Source organism: Acomys russatus, chromosome 12 (genome assembly GCF_903995435.1).
Source record: "Acomys russatus chromosome 12, mAcoRus1.1, whole genome shotgun sequence".
Taxonomy (NCBI): Eukaryota; Metazoa; Chordata; class Mammalia; order Rodentia; family Muridae; genus Acomys; species Acomys russatus.
This window is the reverse complement of record NC_067148.1, coordinates 16,652,985-16,670,344: the sequence shown is the minus strand read 5'-3', so window position 1 is coordinate 16,670,344 and position 17,360 is coordinate 16,652,985. Positions and strand designations below refer to the sequence as shown.

The 17,360-nt window shown below is 48.7% G+C and overlaps 1 protein-coding gene across 6 annotated transcripts in view; it reads right to left on the bottom strand.

Moving 5' to 3' along the window:
- Positions 1–14,974, bottom strand: part of Nrp2 (neuropilin 2) — a 114,970-nt gene extending 99,996 nt beyond the window's left edge. For all 6 annotated transcript variants that reach the window (XM_051153920.1, XM_051153922.1, XM_051153921.1 and 3 more), the window contains exon 1: positions 14,014–14,974. In XM_051153920.1, coding sequence (XP_051009877.1) covers positions 14,014–14,086 — 73 coding nt within the window. In that variant the 5' untranslated portion in view covers positions 14,087–14,974. The remainder of the gene's footprint in view (positions 1–14,013) is intronic.
- Between the last annotated feature and the right edge of the window lie 2,386 nt (positions 14,975–17,360).

The following is a 17,360-nucleotide window of genomic DNA, read 5'->3' as shown; positions in this document are numbered from 1 at the left end:
CAGTGGGCCAGGAGGGAAGGGGCGACATTCAAAGGCAGAGAAGGTGGATGATGACATTTGAAGAAGCTCATCCACCCAGGAGGGAACTCCTGCCATCCCTAGCAGGAGTTCTCAGGAAACAGAGGGTGTCACTTAACACCACGGTCAGAGCAGAGAGGCATAAGAGACACAGAAATATCCTGAAGCCTCTTAGAGCCCTCCGTGAGCATGGTGTGTTTCTGAGCATCAATCACGATTTAATATCGCCATCTGCATAGACCAGCATGGGCCCGTGAATTATGTATTACAGCTCAGCAGATTCCCCTCCAGGACGGGGGTCTTTCTCCTGTGTTCCCTCAAAGAGGGAATGGGTCATGCATTTTTAACTCTACAGGTGCACTTTACCATCCCCTGTGTCTGTTGGCATTACTGTCTTCCAGCCCTCTGCTGCAGATTGCCAGCCTGACAGGCTTTAAATGCATAAATGATAGGCACGCTGCACAATGGTGGTGGGACACAAATCCACACAAGTAGCCTTTTTGGCATCTAGCTTCCAAGGGCTCAAACTGTGCTGGGTTGAACTGCCCAGAATCTAATGGATTCAGGTCCATTTCCTACTGGGTGGAAAACAAAAGTGAGCTGTTTCCTCAGGCTAACAGCTACCATATCATCCTCTATCTAAAGACCCTGCATCCTCCCCAGGCCTGGAAGACAATGGGTCCATCCCTCCCACCCAGAGGAAGCCACAGCCCCTCCCCTGCCTCTGCAGCTCATGCCTGCAGGCTTTGCAGGCATCCCCACACAGGGCACCAGTATCTTCCAGCTGGTCATATGGTGGCCCATCAGTCTTGGCTTTCTGTGGGTGAAAAGGGCTGGGAGTAGCCCTCTGAGAGGCAGACGTGTGGGTACTTAGATGCATAGCTCTCTTGCCAAACTAGGAGAGAAAGGAATGTTCTACCGAGGGGACCAGGCCCCTGCCAGTTATTTTTGCAGAAAACTGCCCAGCCTCACCCCTTGGAACTCATGGAGGAAACCTGAGCAGAGCCAGAGTGCCTGTTTAGTAACCCTTATGGTTTCCCCATCATGCAAGCCCCCCAATCCCTGCTTCAATCCAATTACTTTTAACAGAAGATTCTCCCCTTTAGATCTCTGAACCCCAGGCTTTGAGCTTTCAGCAATGAGTCCAGGCACACAGATCAGCAATGGGGACAGGAGCAAAACGTCTTTTACAGAAAGGTTTCATTTCTTTTCTATACTCAGCAATAATTACTGCCCCACAAAAGAGATTTTGTTTAACTCTACTGTGCTCTATAGCCAATAGTTTGCACTCCTGCTGTTGAAATTTATTAACTGAAAGAAAAAAGAAAACTCTATTGCTTTCCTCTGTCTCCTGGCTCCATCATTTCTTCATCAGAAGAAAATCAGGCCACTCAATGAAATGAACTCGTTAACATCTGCCTCAGTGTGTGTTGCTAACCTTTGCAATAGCCATATATTTATAGATTGGCATTCTTGCCCAGGCTGCGTTCACACTCAGAAACACACGCAGATACTGAACTCCCATCAATTACATCTACATATCCGTAATTCACACTTCAGCCCTGTACACACGTTTTCACCCTCTCATAAAATATCACACATCATTTGCACAGATAGCCACAAAGATAAATACTGGAGTTTCTGTCTCTATTTTTCTTGGAGAGAAAAGAATTCTTGAAAGACAGCAGTAAAAAAAAAACGGTAACAAAAACACAATAAATCCATCCCCATATCTTCGTGATAATTGATCTTTTCATTTCTGAATGGAAGGTGGGGCTTGCCTGTCTTAAGGGCAAGCTTGCCCCAATAAGAGTGAGCTGGAATTTCTTGTAAAAAGCTAGATCATCCATTACTTTGGAGGCCTTTATTGTGCTTAAAAAAAAAAAAAAAAAAAGTCATAAATGCTTTCGGTCTTGTTTCAGAGGCATCAAACCAAGAGGAGAGAGAGAGAGAGTTGAACTCAAGGGCAAACGCCTTAAGGCCAGTCTCTCACACACTCACACACCGGAAGAGGACTAGGCCCTGTTGAAGCTGGAGCCACTGAGCCTGTTTGGTGAGTTGACAAGGGACTTCATTTTGCAACTGTTTTGTGCACACCTTTCACCTGGGGCAAATTTATTTCCTAAGGAGAAGGAGCAAAGTCCATCTGGGAGGGAAGCCTGAGGGGTGAGCGGGGCAGGTCAGAGGACAGTGGGTGGGAGGGTAGTATGAAGGGCCTCTACACATAACTACCAGGGAAGTGGCGGTTCACTCTTCACTCTCAATGTCACAGAGTTTAGACTTTGCCTCAGAGTAAATGCTTAGGTGCTTTCATTTGAAAGATAAAATGTAATATATATATATATTTCTACGCCCCTGCTCATATTGCTGTTGTCAGGCACCATCTGATCCTTCCTATGACTCTATTTTCAAGAAAAAAAGTTTCCTAGCCCTTCACTTAGGCTCTCCTAGAGAGCTTGAATTAAGAGAGAGCTCCTTGGCAATATTTATTTTTTAGGAGGTACTAGGAGGGGGTGGAAGAAGAACCCTTACAAATCTAGTCTGCCATCTGGGAAATTTAACTGGAGTTGTTTTCAAGGAAAATGGTATTGCCTGAATTCGATGATAAAACTCAGCATGGACTATGGTGAGAACTTATACAAACAGATTTACTTATTGTATTATGTATGAGGACTTTGCCTATATGTATGTATGTATACCACATATATGTCTGGGGTCTCTGGAGGCCAGACGAGGACTTTGGATCCCTTGGAACTCTCTGGAAATACTAGTGGTTGTGTGTCACCATGTAGGTGCCAGAAACTGATCATCAGTCCTCTCTGTAAAAGGAGAATGTCTTCTGAACCCTTGAGCCATCTCCCAGCCCCCTGTGGTGAGGACTTTTGAATAATCAGAATTCTGATGGTTTGCTTCAACAGCCAGGGTCTGTGGCCACAGGTGAAGAGCAAATAGCTCACTGAGTTTGTTGAACTGAAAGAAAGCATGACTAGGAGTGCTTGGTACCTGGCTGCTTCTGGGAGTAGTGAGATAACTGTCAAAGGTAGTATGTGTGTATGCATACATAAGTGTGTGTGTGTGTGTGTGTGTGTGTGTGTGTGTGTGTGTGCTTACCATGAAGGCTGGAGGTAGGTGCTTAACACTGACAAAAAGGAGAGAAAACTTACTTCTTGCTTGAGTGGGGCCTTCCTGGGTCTCACTTTTACATATTTAATTCAATGTATAGATTGTATTAGGTATATAGTTGTCGCATTTTTCCCCCCCTTGGATGAAAACTCTACCCAGAATTCCAAGGTACAAAGGCGGTTGAAGAGAAACTCACCTTGGATGCTCCAAGGGAAGGAATTAGGAACTCAAGAAAGTCACTTTGGCTTCTGGGCTCTCCCCAAATTTCTTGGGGGGATTCTCTGAAGCCTCCTGGATCTGTTTGAAACCCACTGAGCTAAATCTCTGTGGCTTTAACACAGAGAGGCAAGAGGGAAAATGAGAGACTTCTATTTTTTTTATGTGGGTAATCAACCCCCTCTTCTTTGTGGTTACCTCTTCTGTGGTTTCAGTTATCTGTGTCAAAGACATCGCTACACCTTGGTAGTTCTCCTTCTCACACGGAGTTAGGAGGTTAACAGCAGCCGAACACTGTTGTTGTTAAGTCTTACTAAGCTATTTACTTCATTATGTGTTAGCACACAGCATCGCCAAAAGAAGAAGAGTACATTGGCTACAGACAGATAGATGATAGATAATAAATAGAGATAGATGATTGATAAGAGTACATCCATATAATTTTTATTATGGCATGCTATTGTAATTGTTACACCTTATTATTAGCTATTGTCTATCCTTTAGTATGCCATATTTATAAGTTAAATTTTGTCACAGGTGTGTATGCATAGGAAAAGTGTAGTCTATGGAGATGGGCATTATCCATGGCTTCAGGCATCTGCCGGGAGTTAAGGACTATTTCTCACAGGAATGTAGAGTCACTCTATACCTGAGGATCACTATACACGTGCCTTACTTCCCTGGGGATGTTTTACAATGCATCCTTTACATACAACATATGCCCATCCTGCCCTTAACCCCACAGCATTACTTTCATTATTATTTGTAGCAAGGCAAAGCAGATACTTGTCTTCCCCTTACTTAAGAATGGGGTGGGCTGCCAGCCTCTCACATCAGTCACTGCTTCTGGACACTTGGCTAGCACAGCAGTGGATGGGGATGAAGAGCCTCAGAACCAAATGGCCTTGCGGCCTTGGGTAAATTAGTTCACCATGCTAAGACTTTGCCCTCTCATCTGAAAGGCTATTTCCAGTTCTAAGATCCAAGGCCCATACCATGAGGTGGGGGAAAGTTCCTATAACCTGTAGACTGACCTCAAATTCAAAGGAGTCTCTTCCTCCCGAGACAATAAGGTGCTTGTTCAAGGTGCTACCCTTTGCTTCCTTTGCTTGGTAAGGAGGAAACAAAACTCAAAGCTAGTTGGTCTTGTATTAGGGGGACTTCACATGTCTCTTCTAGTCACATTAGTTGAGCTGATGCATGCTTCACAATTGGCTCTGTGGCTGCTTCTTTTTAAGTATTACGGGCATGCAGTTCTCTGTGTGAACATATCAGCAAGAGGCATGCATGAAAAGACGACCAAAAGCAGCATCACCAACCCCGACCCAGACCATCTAAGTCCTTTGCTTGGGATTTTAACCAAATTTTGCTCATGGGCCCAGGATGAGCTCCTTCGGAGAATGATTTCTTTGAGCTAAGGCTAGATTTCATTTTATTCAAAGTGACTTCAGCCCGTCACAAGATAGTCTCATAAAATCCATATCTTGGCTTAAGCTGGGGGAGAAACGAGACAATCCATCAGCCCAGGAATGAGGCAGTTTGACCACTTCCTCAGGCAACTGAGGGCGGGGGGGGTGCAATCTACTCAATTTATGGGGTTGGGTGGCAGTGGGCAATGCACTCTTGGGGGTATAGCAAACAGAATCCCCGGTAACTTTTGCTGTGTGATAAAGCTCAAGATCTGAATAAAAGAACCATCTGGGAAGGGAGGGGAGATGAGGAACCAGAAGCAGCAGAGGAAGTCAGTTCCCATTCAAGGAAGGAAGGAGGAATTGAAGGAAACCATCTCCCCCCACACCCTGAACTTGCCTATGACACAACTGGAAGATGGGACTGGAAGCAGGGCCTCCAGAAAGCCTCTTCCCCTTCAAGCTGGATGCTAAGATGAACCCTCATTTAATCGGAAAATGCACGTTTGACGAGATTACCCTCTCCTGACCTCAAATCATGCCACCTGTGGTAACCTTGTTAGTTGTCATCTTAGATCATAAACAAATGCAATTCCAATAGGGCAGCAGATATAATATCATTAGTTTATATTTATATCCGCTCTTTTCCAGACCTCATCGCAAATGCAGTTTTGATGCCATTGATGAGACATCTGGGATTACAAGTCTTGACCATTTAAACAGACATTTGGGAAAGGAAACAGAAGAATAATTTTGGGGTCTCTCCAGAAACCAAAAAGGGGAGGGTAGGTAATATATACATATCAGTGATTTTGATGAAATAAAGGTTAGGCTGAAATGTCAATTGCTCCCCCTTGGTTAGCACATGAAACTTGAAGCCCCTGGCCTTGCAAATTGGGCCTTGCATTAAGCCCAAGCCACTATTTATAACTTTATTGGCAATTATTTCTAACCACATACTCTGCAGTTTGGAAATTGTAGTTTCCCTAAACAAACCCAGTGAGCGTATCTCAGCTCCCACTTTCCTTTTCTCTTGAATGTCTCTCTACCTCAAAAGCAGAAGTCTTGGGCATCTTTCTAAGGGTCTTAAGAGTTCAGATGATCTTATCCACCGACCACCCTAGGCCAAGGAGCCTTCATCATCCACCCTTGGCGAGGCCTATGAGAGCAAATCCAGGGTCTTTTCTATCAGTTAGATTCAATGACATTTCATCAATTAATGAATTAAGGTGAAACTAACATAATACCCAAAGTATCACTAGATATTAAAAGTTTACTTTACCACAAATTATGAAATGCCGGCAACTGTTCTTTCTTTCCTATCTTCGACTGCTATTAAATACAGAGTTTTAAAATAGTGCATTCATCGTCTGAGATAATAACAGGCAGGCTAGGGGGCCATGGTGGTGCACGCCTTTAATCCCAGCACTCTGGGAGGCAGAGGCAGGCAGATCTCTATGAGTTCGAGGCCAGCTTGGTCTACAAAGTGAGTCCAGGACAGCCAGGACTATACAGAGAAACCCTGTCTTGAAAAACCAACAACTAACCAACCAACCAACCAACCAACCAACCAACCACCCAACCAAACAAACAAAAAACCACGCAGGCCTAGATCAAGATGGACTTGATGTGAGGTAGGTCTCCACGGACACCCTAACCTTACCTAATGATAAGGTTCAGCAGATACATATGTTATAACCAGTAGTAGCAAACATAATACTTTTTTTCTGAAGCTTTTGGTTGGTTGTTTATTGTTTGCTGTTCCTCCTCACTCAAAAGGGCAACTTCCAAATATTTGTTTATCAACAACGTCATCAGTGAGCCTCTGCTGGTACTGAATTTTCTCCTACGTGACTTCAATTTGACTCTCTCCACTAAATCTGTCCTGTGCCTTTATCTCTGGCTCCTGTTATGCCTTCAGGGTACATCTGTTTTATTTTTCCCCCATTTATTCTCACAATTATTATTATCATTTGGTCCAGTAATTTGTAATTCCCTTTATCTTCTTCGAGGACTGGTTCTCTCCAGAACCTAATCGCTAGTTATCAGAACATCTTTGGGAGCTGGGAACAGGGTACCAGAGACTCTCTCTCACACACACACACTCTCTCTCCTGGCCAGGAGCCCCGTACATGCAAGCTACTGGGAAGAGCTTTCCTTTTATTTCCACTCCCTCCCTCTTTTTTTCTGGATTAGATCATGCCTCTTTTATAAAGACCCAGAGGGAAATGGGATTATTAAGAGTCTTGCTGGGTAAAAAGCTATTTTGTTTTTCTGACGACTTCTTCTTCTTTTGAGCTCAGTTGCTGAGAGGACTTAATGTCAGAGTAGAAGTTACTGCAAACATTCGAAAGAGTGTCTTAGACCCAGTGTTCCCCACGGAGTACACTTTCAGTCAGGAAGGATGGAAGGGGAGGGAAAGGAGAAAGAGAAAAGATGGGAGGGGTGTGTATGGAAGCAAGAACATGGAAAACAGAATAAGAGAGAGAAAAAAAAAATGCAAAGAAGAGGCATCCCTTTGAGACGAGGATCCAGCAGAAGTGACTGGTCTGTGGAAAAACTGTGAAGGAGAATAAACTGGTGCTTATAAAACACAAAGGTTGAGAGAGGGAGCAGCTGAGAACGAATCAATCTCATAAAAATAAAATAAACTTCCCACAGTGGTTGGAGCGTGCTTCTTTGTGTGAGCAGGAGATGGCTAACCATCCGGTATTGAATGATGTCAAAATAGACTCAGCCAGCATCTGGTCTATGTGACGTCACAGAGCACAGCCATCCTAGGTAGGTACTGGTACCAAACACACCTTTTACAGATAAGGAAACTGAGCCACAAAGTGATTAAGTACTCTGGCGGCACAGTGTACTTAGAATACAGAGCTGGCAACTGGCTGGGTTGCGGCCCGTAAAACCGGGATGCTCTGGCTCTCGTTGTTTAGAAGTGAAGCAGCCCGGCATGAGCGTGCTCAAACTTCACCGCACTTATTGGTGGCATCTGGGGAAAGATAAATATTTTGCCCTGCTCAATACCCCTTTTCTCTGCCCATGCCAGTCACTGGCCAGTGTGAACAATGAGGGATGTGTTCAAGGCTGGGTGTGAGCAGGCTGGAAACACTTAACACCTTCTCCATTGCTTGCATACACACACACACAAGCTCCCAGGGCTCCCAGTACCCTTCCTGCTATTCTGGAAGCCCTGAGTGGGGTGCAGGGGAAGGTGGTAGTACGCTCAGGTCTGTGGTCACGTTTCACAGCATCACAGAGGTTTTTTTTTTTTTTTCCTTTGGTCAACAACCATTCCTCCCCTTTCTTCTCCAGCCTGCCTGCCCGTCTCTGTCCCAACTGCCACGTTGTTATTGTTCTACTGGAAAGAAGCAGCATTTTCAGAAACGGGGGGGGGGGGGGGATTTATTTTTATAGCACAGCTGGTCTGCCAAAGGTCACATAATTTGGCAACGTTCCCAGTGGTTAAAAATTAATTTCTCCTTATTAATACAACCAGGGTCCCATAGGATAGGAGCTCAGTCTTATCTAAACTTGACAGCTTCCTAAACCTTTAGAAGCTTTCTCCTGGGCCAGCCACAGGACAAGGCCAGTGTGTCCTGGAATCCAACCCCACTAAACCTTGCTTGGGAGTGAAACCGTTAAGTGTCCAGGCGATTCTCTTACAAGGCAGATAAAGCCTTAAAAAAGTGCAGTAGGAACTCAGAGTTGGGAAGGGGAGGGGACACACACGCACAACTTCTATAGTGTCGTCCAGAAATGAGTTAATCATCATCTTCAAACGCTAGTGCTCACTCTGTTCCTGGAAGGAACAGGCCAATGGTTAACTCCTGGGTTTCCAAAGACAGACACATCTGCTAGGTACCTCATTTGGCAAGTGATGGCCAGATGATAAGATTCCTCAAATATGTTCATGCTACCATGAAAAAAAGTTACTCTGAGGTAACTTTTTGAGTCATACCTTCTTAGTTCAAGGAATTTCAAATGTGCTATGCTTGTCAAAAGACAAAATAATAATACTTTTGGTACTGGGTCCTACTGGCTTTTCTATTTGATTCACAATCTGGCAGCTTGTTCTATAGAAGGACCAACATTCCCATCAGCTAAGCCTGGGGTGTGTGTGTGTGTGTGTGTGTGTGTGTGTGTGTGTGTGTGTGTGTGTGTGTGTGTGTGTGAACAAGGACTGGCCTGGTCCAAGTTACTTTCCTCATCTGGTTAAGGCAGAGAGGACTTCAAATCCAACTGCTGTGGTAAGGAAGCCTCAGTCTTATTGGTTGCTAGAACTCTTGTTTTGTTTTTATTTTTAGATCGGCCTAGCTCAGAGTTCAGTTAGGTAACATGGACAGCACTTAGAACAACAGCCTCCAATTTGCTGTGGTGTGGTCTGCTGGCTGGTGAAAGGGCTAATCAGAGGCAAAGGGCCATCCATTTTACTTTGTGCTTTCTACAAAGGAAAATCCCACCTTAATATCTTTCCAAACTGGATCTTTGGGGGAAAATGCTCTGAAAGCCATCAATGAGCCTGGCCCTTGAATTTTGCCAACTCAGAAATGTCCCACCCTTGGGTCACCCCAAATCAGTTCGCTCTCTTGAGTGCTTTAACAGAGAACTGAGACAGAGAACGCAGGGGAATTCAGCTTCCGCCCTTCACTGCACCCCCCATCCCCTTCCAATAACTGTTGCTTGCATTCATTCGTGCCTCATTGCCCCACTGATGTTTGAGTTCTTCACTTTGCCTATACCTAGAAGATAGAAGCCCAAGCCCATTGAACAGCAGGGGGCTGGAGCCAGTGGATAGACTGCAGGGGTTCTGTCTGGAGAGCTCAGCCTCCAGTCCCTGCGGTTTTCCAATCTCACACTTTGCCAGTTGAGTGCTCTGAGGACTCTACGGGATGACATAAAACCTCACTCTGGAGGTGCTGCTGGCCATTTGCTACTCTACCTGGTGAGTCCTGGACAAGTAAGGGCCTGCCTTGAAGCCCTGTGGGGAGCACCCCCCCCTTCATACTGTGTACTCAGTTGGCAACTGGTAACAATCTCACCACCTCCAGTGCTAGCTTCTGGGGAAAAGGTGACTGGGTACTTATTTAACGAGGTCAGGGGAACAGTCCCCAGGGCTCTGAGTAGGCTGTTCAGAATCCAGGAGTTTTCTGTTTGACTTGTCAATGATTACATGCATCCACAGCCATGGCTTATTTGGGGGTGGGGGGAGACAATCTAAAACACTCATCAAAACCCATATCAAGCCCTTGGACTATCACTGGTTCTCTTAGAGGATTTGTTTGAACTCAGCCCTGTCTCCCACAGCCAATTCACACCTCTTATGTGATCACCCAGTTCAGTCTGAAGGTTGAATTGACCAACTCAGCCCGTGTCCATGACAATGGTGTTAAGGGCCACCACAGATCAAAGCTCTCCTGGAGTAAGAAGGAAGCGGGAGATGGTTGGGGGGGGGGGGTCTGGCTTCTTTTGGCCCCAAGCCATGGGTCTCGTGGGGCTGAGGGCGAGGAGGAGTAGACACTAAGCCTGGGAGTTATTACCTTCTGAAGAACCCACAGCAGGGACAGTGAGATTTCCCGAGTAGAAAGCGAGCTCCAGCGGATCTACTCAAGCAGAGCGGGGAGCGGGAGAAAATGGCTAGCGCCAGGGGGCTCTCCTCTCTGTCAGAAACTGAAAAGACTGGAGGCAGAGGGATTGAGCCAAGAAGGGAGCCCACGGCGGCGGCGGCGGCGGCGGCGGCGGCAGCAGCAATAAACCAGAGTCCAGTCCTTTCCCTTCCCGAAGAAATTCAACCAGAGCTTCAGAAGCTGCAGCACACATGGGAGTATCCGCTAAGTAGATCTGGAAAGCTGATTCCAGTGCCCCTAGCCCCGGGAGATTACCAGAGAGTCATCCAATGCGTTGCACGGCCCCCTCACACACGCAAAGCCCACCTTAGGACAGTTGGTCGACTTATGCTCTCCACCCTGAAGCTGCTAAGGGACTGGTGGGACACGCAAGGGCGCAGCCAGCCCAAGGCGAAAGGTGGCGCGCGGGGGGGGGGGGGGAGGGCAGGCGTTTAATCACAGATAGCCTTGCCTCCATTAACTTGTGTTGATATTAAAAAGAAAGCAATCAGGGAAACTAAAGTATCGGTCGTGAACGCTGTATTTTCCCCCACGTGGACTCAGGCAGCGAAGAAAGGGGGAGGGGGCACAATCCGCCAGCAGGCGACTGCAGTGGCTGCTCCGGAGGACAAGCCGCAGCCACGACCTAACTTTCTGGCACTGCGTGCCATCCAGGGAAATGCCGCAGGCTTCTACCCGGGGGTGTCCTTAGTCTGGAGGTGGAGGTGGAGGTGGAGGAGGAGGAGGAGGAGGAGGAGGAGGAGGAGGAGGAGGAGGAGGAGGAGGAGGAGGAGGAGGAGGAGGAGGAGGAGGGGACCAGCCTGGAGGAGTCTTTCACAGCTAACTTAGTAGAGGCTGTAGCCTCGGTTCTGCTTTTGCTGGGAATATTTTTGCCTAATAGAATGTTTATGGATTGCTCAGCTCTGTTTCTGCTGCGTAGCCCAAACAAATCGATGCGGCGGTAGGGACGGCGCTGGGGGATGGGAGTGGGAGCGCTGGGGGGCGCCCATGTCTCGGCCACGTGGATGCCCGCACGGCATGTTCTTCACCTGTTTCTGCGCTCAGCCTCACTGTGCTCCTGCAGGCTGTGCAAGTTGCGCGCATTCCAGCGGCTTAGGGTGCCTGACTGCTTCCCGCCTCTCTCCGCCCTCGGTGCGGCAATCCCATCCCGGTTTCCAGCCTCCCAGCTTGGCTAGCGCGGCGATCTTTCGTCCTCGGGCCCCAGCTTCCACTAGCCAGTTCTCTAGGGGCTGCGGCGAGCTTGCAGCGCCTAGCGCAGAGTGGGGAGCAGGAGGGGGCGCTCCGAGCCGGCCCGGCCCAGCTGCCTAGACTTTGCTAGCCCTGGGCAGGAGGCTAAGCTCCAGGGAGCCCGATGTACGGTACCCTCACGGCCTTCCAGCTACCGGGACCGCCTGAATATTTGCTCAGTTGCCCCCACGTGTGCCCGCCACCTTCTTTCCCGGCTTCCTTCTCGGAATAGGTTCCCGCCGCTGCTCTAGTGCCTGAGCCAGCCCACCTCCTGGCGGGCGCATATAGGGCGAGTCAGAAGTCTAGCTTGGCCTCGCCCTTAGCTACCCGGCCTACGTCTCCGGGTACCAATCAGTTGCTCGACTAAAGCCATGACGGGCGATTGATCACCTTTTCCGGGAGCCGGATAGTATCTACTCTGGTAGGGTTCCACCCCCAGTCCGAGGCTGCCCGCGGCCTCTTAGTGGGTGACCTGGTCCGCACCCCGCGCTTTTGAGCTTCTCTGGAAGTGACGCAGCGAGACCAGGGATAGGGAAGGAGCTCTGCAGAGAGGTGGAGGCAGGTGGCAGAGCAGAAGTGGGTCCGAGCGGGTGTAGTACACACACGTACAGATGCTCCACACAGCTCTCAGGGACAGATGTGCGAACATCTGGGATAGGAGATGGTTCCCCTAGTCTTCACAGTCCCTTTCACTTGGCACATAACAGGGAACCTGAAGTTGTAGGTGTGGTGTGTGTGCCAATGTGCGCGCACTCGCACACCCGGGCCTACCGGAGTCCGCTCCTGAATACATAATATACCATGGGCATTTTCAAGGAGCGCGCGTGTGCGCGCGCGCACATACACGTACACACACACACATACACACAGAGCAAACCACATACATACATAATTTACGGAGCATTCAGGTCCGTGGGAGGTAATTTAATTTCGATTCAAGCTGGGAATTCAGAATTAAGGCAAGTCGGGATGCGAGGCCCAGAAAATTTCCCCAGGATGGACTTGTACCCAACCCTTCCTTGGCTCGTGCCTGCAGCTGCCTGTAGGACCAGTTACCGCAGAAAGAAAGCTGCAAAGGCTGGATTTGAGTCTTAAAGGCATTCCCTACCACCAGCACCACGAGCACCAGCACCAGAACCACCACCACCACCACCACCACCCGCCAACCCAAAAGAAAGTGAAAAATAAAACCCATATATCTCCCACGTAAAGTGACTGTAGGTGTGTGTTGGAGAAGGGGTGAGAAGCTTGGCAGCTGCTAAGCTTTCTCCCCAGTGCTGGCTAAGCACCCTGCGGGGACGCCAGTGGACAGTGAGTCCCACCACTGCGGCTGGCAGTCACCTCCAAGTGCCAGAGTAAAGGCACTTGAGTTTTTGTCTCTGCCTTTCCTCCCTCCCCCTGTCATCCCCCCCCCCCCGCCCATTTCCTTGGTAGAAGGAATCCCATTCCCAGTCACCTGTAGCAGCAACCGCTAAGAGTTTTGTCAGGTCCCAGAACCAGTCCTAGGGAGGCAGAACCGCATTCCCTGACACCAGAGACCTGTTTTCTGGGAGGTATCCCTTGTCACACTCCTAAGCCCACTGTGCATCTCTCTGCGGCCTGTGTCCACACACCCTTTTTGGCAGAGTGCTTGAGAACAAATTCCACTGAAAAGTTTCTAATCACTCCACAAGACCTAGAGACCTTCGAGGGTCATGCAGTTTGTTTTATCTTTTAATACATTTTTTGGAGAAGATGGTTTGCTTTCTCAGAAAACACATGGACTCAGGAGAGAGTGGGGGACCTCCAACTGCCCATGGGAAAGCTCCATCTCAGCCACAAGCTAGCTTGTTCCACTAGCTTCAGCCTTCTGATTCTAAGATGTATCCACCCATTCTGCAAAGAATCCACACATCTGAAAACCAAAGCTAGACTCTTGCTTTTTTTTCCCCCTCAAGCCCTCAGCTAACATTGCTCAATGTAGCTAAGTGGTGGGAATCAAATGATTTATATTTCACTGGCTAGGTTGAAGAAACTCAAGGGAGATGTGTTCTGCTTCAAGACAGGGGGAAAAAAATCCCCAAAACTGTAATGCAAAGGCTTTGTAGTATTTTTAAACCTTTGATTCGGTCCATATGTGACATCTGAACACCGCCAAATTCTGTTACTACAACACACACACACACACACACACACACACACACACACACACACACACTCCTAGCAAGAGAGAAAAGTTGGGTTTAAGCAGTTCTGATGGTGTAAAGAGGGCCAGCTGAGATCTCCCTTTAAATTATTGAGTATTAAGGGAGTCTCCTCCGGAGCGGTTGGTTCTGAGTGGCCTCTCTGCATTATCAGCCGCTTTTAAAGGGAGAACCATGTAAAAATGAATAGAAAAACTTTGAAGGGCTTACCTTGTTGGCTTCTCACTTTGTGTCCTGAAAAGTACAGAGCTAAGAAAACCCAGGTAAGAGGAAACATATCCATTTTTGACAGAGAGGCTTTCACCAGGTTTGTGGGAGCTCGTATAATTATGTCTTTGTTTTTTTTTTTTTCCCTCTCTCTAATTTTCTTCCTTGTGGTGTCTTCTGCAAAGGTTTCTAAGGGTCAGCGTTTCCCCTCCTGGGTCCTGGTGGCCCGTCCGTCTTCACCTTTATTCTTGCTGGAATCCCCACCTCACTAGGAGGTAGCTCCTGAAATCAGCGAAGAAGGAGCAAGCTGGGGAAGCGGGGACCGGTTTCCTCTTCAAACCCAAACGCGTGTATGTTCTCTCCAGTTCCTCAAAGTGTCATTTCCTTTATCCTACAACATCACGAGGGTTTCCCGAAAGCCAAGCGTAAAATAATAGTAATAATAATGAAAATCAAAGCCAAGAATTGCCCTGGGCATCACACGGCTCTTAGGCAGCTGTGTGATCTCAGAGGCGCAAACTGACACAGGTCCCCCGGCACCCGGGGCACACACACGGGCACGAGACACCGACCGCTGGACAGGCGGAGTGGTAGGAAGCCTCCCGCCCTGCTCTCGTCCTCGCTGGGTTCCCCTAGCGGGAGCCTCCCCGGGCAGCTATAGCCGCTCGACCAGTCTCTCGGGGGGAGTGCTAGGCAGGAAGCTGCGGCGGCCGGTGCTGCTAGTGCTGCTGCGGGTGCGGCGGCGGCTGGGATCGCCCGTGAGTGAGCGAGCGGCTCTCCGAGTTCGCAGGCGCCCGCCCTCACCTCCACCTCGCCCAGCGGCCGGCCGAGTGTCTGTGCTTCTGAGGATGTGCCGGGGGCGGGCTGCGGGCTGGTGCCTCGCTCGCCTCCTCTGCCTCCCCTCCGGCTCCCCCCTCGCCTTTTCAGGCCGAGCAGCATGTGGATGTCAGAGCCGCGGCAGAGCGATCCGATTACGCGCCCGCTCAGGGCCCGCCCCTTCTGTGTTCCTGATTAAAGAGGCAGCCGCGGAGACGCGCGGCGCAGAGCCTAGGGCCGCGGCACACAGCTCGGGCGGGGCGGCGGTGGCTGACAACCCCATAGCCGCGCGATCAAAGTTAAGGTGCCCACACATCCCGCAGCCCCTCTCCCAGCCCGCACCTCCCTCCCGCCCTGCGCACCTCGGTGCGGGGCTTCGGGCGTGTCTCACCCAGAGGAAGGAGCACCCTGCCTTTACGGTCCTTTGCCCCTGCCGGAGAGAAACTCCGCAGAGCCCGAGAAATGCTGGTTCCCCCTAAATTCCGAGACTCTGATGCCACACACAGAGAATCCAACACAATGCCACCTGCAATGGCGTTACAGGGGGACTTGGGTGGTCGGATGGTTCTCGGGGCTGGTAACCAGTCAGTGGCTCAGCCTGTGTTTCCAGAGACAGCAGTGCGTGGCAGAGACACAAGCCGGTCAGCTCTAACTGAATCAAACCCAAATCCTTCTTAGGTATACTTCCTTTGTTGTGTCCCAAACAGGCTCCTCTGCGGTCTGGGTAAGGGTTTACTTCAACCTGCGCCCTTAACTTGTGACTATCTTAAAAACGAGGAACGATTTTATTGAATAAAGAATTTCTCCAGGCAATTAAATTGTCCCCCTGGCCACCCAACACAGCTTCAAGCTTCTGCATATAGTGCAGGTACACGAAGGCCTCTTGGAACCCTACTGTAACTACTTCTGCTCATGTTTCCCCAAGGAAATGTGGTCACAATGTTGACAGAAAGAAAATAGCATTATGTTAACTATTTTTAAGTGGAGGCATGAGAACTGTTTAAAAGGCGCTATAAGCTCACAGTTGGGGAAACATTGTACCTTTGTTTCTGAGGGTGGCTGGGTGATCCCCAACTGTCATGTTCATTGCTTTACTATGATGAATATTCAACGGAGCACGAAAAGGCTGACTTTTCAATTCCTTTCCTAGCAGTCTGCAGATAAGAAAAAAAAAGTTTGGGCGACAAGGAACACACATCTGACTATACCATTTTCTCTTTGGATTGGCCCTGTGGATTCTTCCGGGGAGGTTTCTCTCCTTATCTGGACTTGCCATTAGCTTTGTTTATCACATCCAGTGTTTGAAAAATCTGTAACTCTCACTTAACTGTTATTTACATGGAGATAAACCCAAACGAGATCAAATCAGAAGTGATTTGGCACAAGTTGAATGAAGACATAGAGGGATTTTTGCAGCGGAAGTCCAAGGCCTGAGTATCCTATGGCTAATCTTAGATGCCTGACTGCTGAGGGCAGGTGTCCCAAGCCTCCTGAGTTCTTCCAGAGAGCAGCGTCGTGCGCGCGCGCGCACACACACACACACACACACACACACACACACACACACACACACACACACCTCAAATACACATAGGGGCTACTTTTGATTCCATTTGTTCTCCCTTCCCTGTCCCTGTTTTCTTTTCTAGGCTTAAAAGAAACTCTGTATCACTGGAAAGCTCCAGATTTACGTGTCTCACCCCCCCCCACACACACACATCCCCGGTTTAAAGTCCAACTGTAAAGAATGACTGCCTGTCCCAAATGTTTGATGAAGGAAGGGGCGGGGGGAGGCGGGAGAGGGAGAGAGTCTGGATTTTGAACCTCAAGTGTTGTTGCCAAAATGTGAGTCTAAGGGCAAATAATGCTATCTGCATTAACAGTGCCTTGCAAGGAAAGAGTTACTTAGTGTCCTCACCCCCACTGCTCTCTAAGCAAACCAAACCCTTCCAGCTTGGACTAGAGCTGGACACAGCTGGTTCCTGAGAAAACTAAAGATAGGGTTTAGGTAGAGGGCAGAGAGAAGACAGGATAGAGAGAAAGAGATCCCAAGCCCGTTGGGAAATCGTTAGGATGACAACCCTGGACTGCTAGCCTTGGGACCTCAGGCTTGAGGCTCCCAATCTGCCTACTTTCCGACTTCTCTAAGCTTCTGGGAGAAGGCAAAGTTAAGTCTCAGCGCTCTTTTCCGGGATCCTGCTTCCGGCATTGTGGTTCTTAGGGTTTTGTTTTGTTTTGTTTTTGTTTTTTGTTTTTTGTTTCAGAGGTTTCTAAAGGGGGCGCTAACTTACTTCCTGGAAGCCTCTGTGTCTCTGCATGCAAGATTTCACTGCAGTGCACTGGAGTAAGGCTTCATTTTCTGCGGATGGCCTGAGGGAGAAGCCCCTGGGACTCCAAGAGGACAGAGCTTTCCCAATCCTCTAGGGGGCAGCACCCAATAAATAATGCCCATGCGCCAAAGGCCTCCACACGTGGAGCTCTTGCCTTCTCAAAGGACTTCAGCAGACCAGGGAAAATTCAAAATCCTTCAGCCC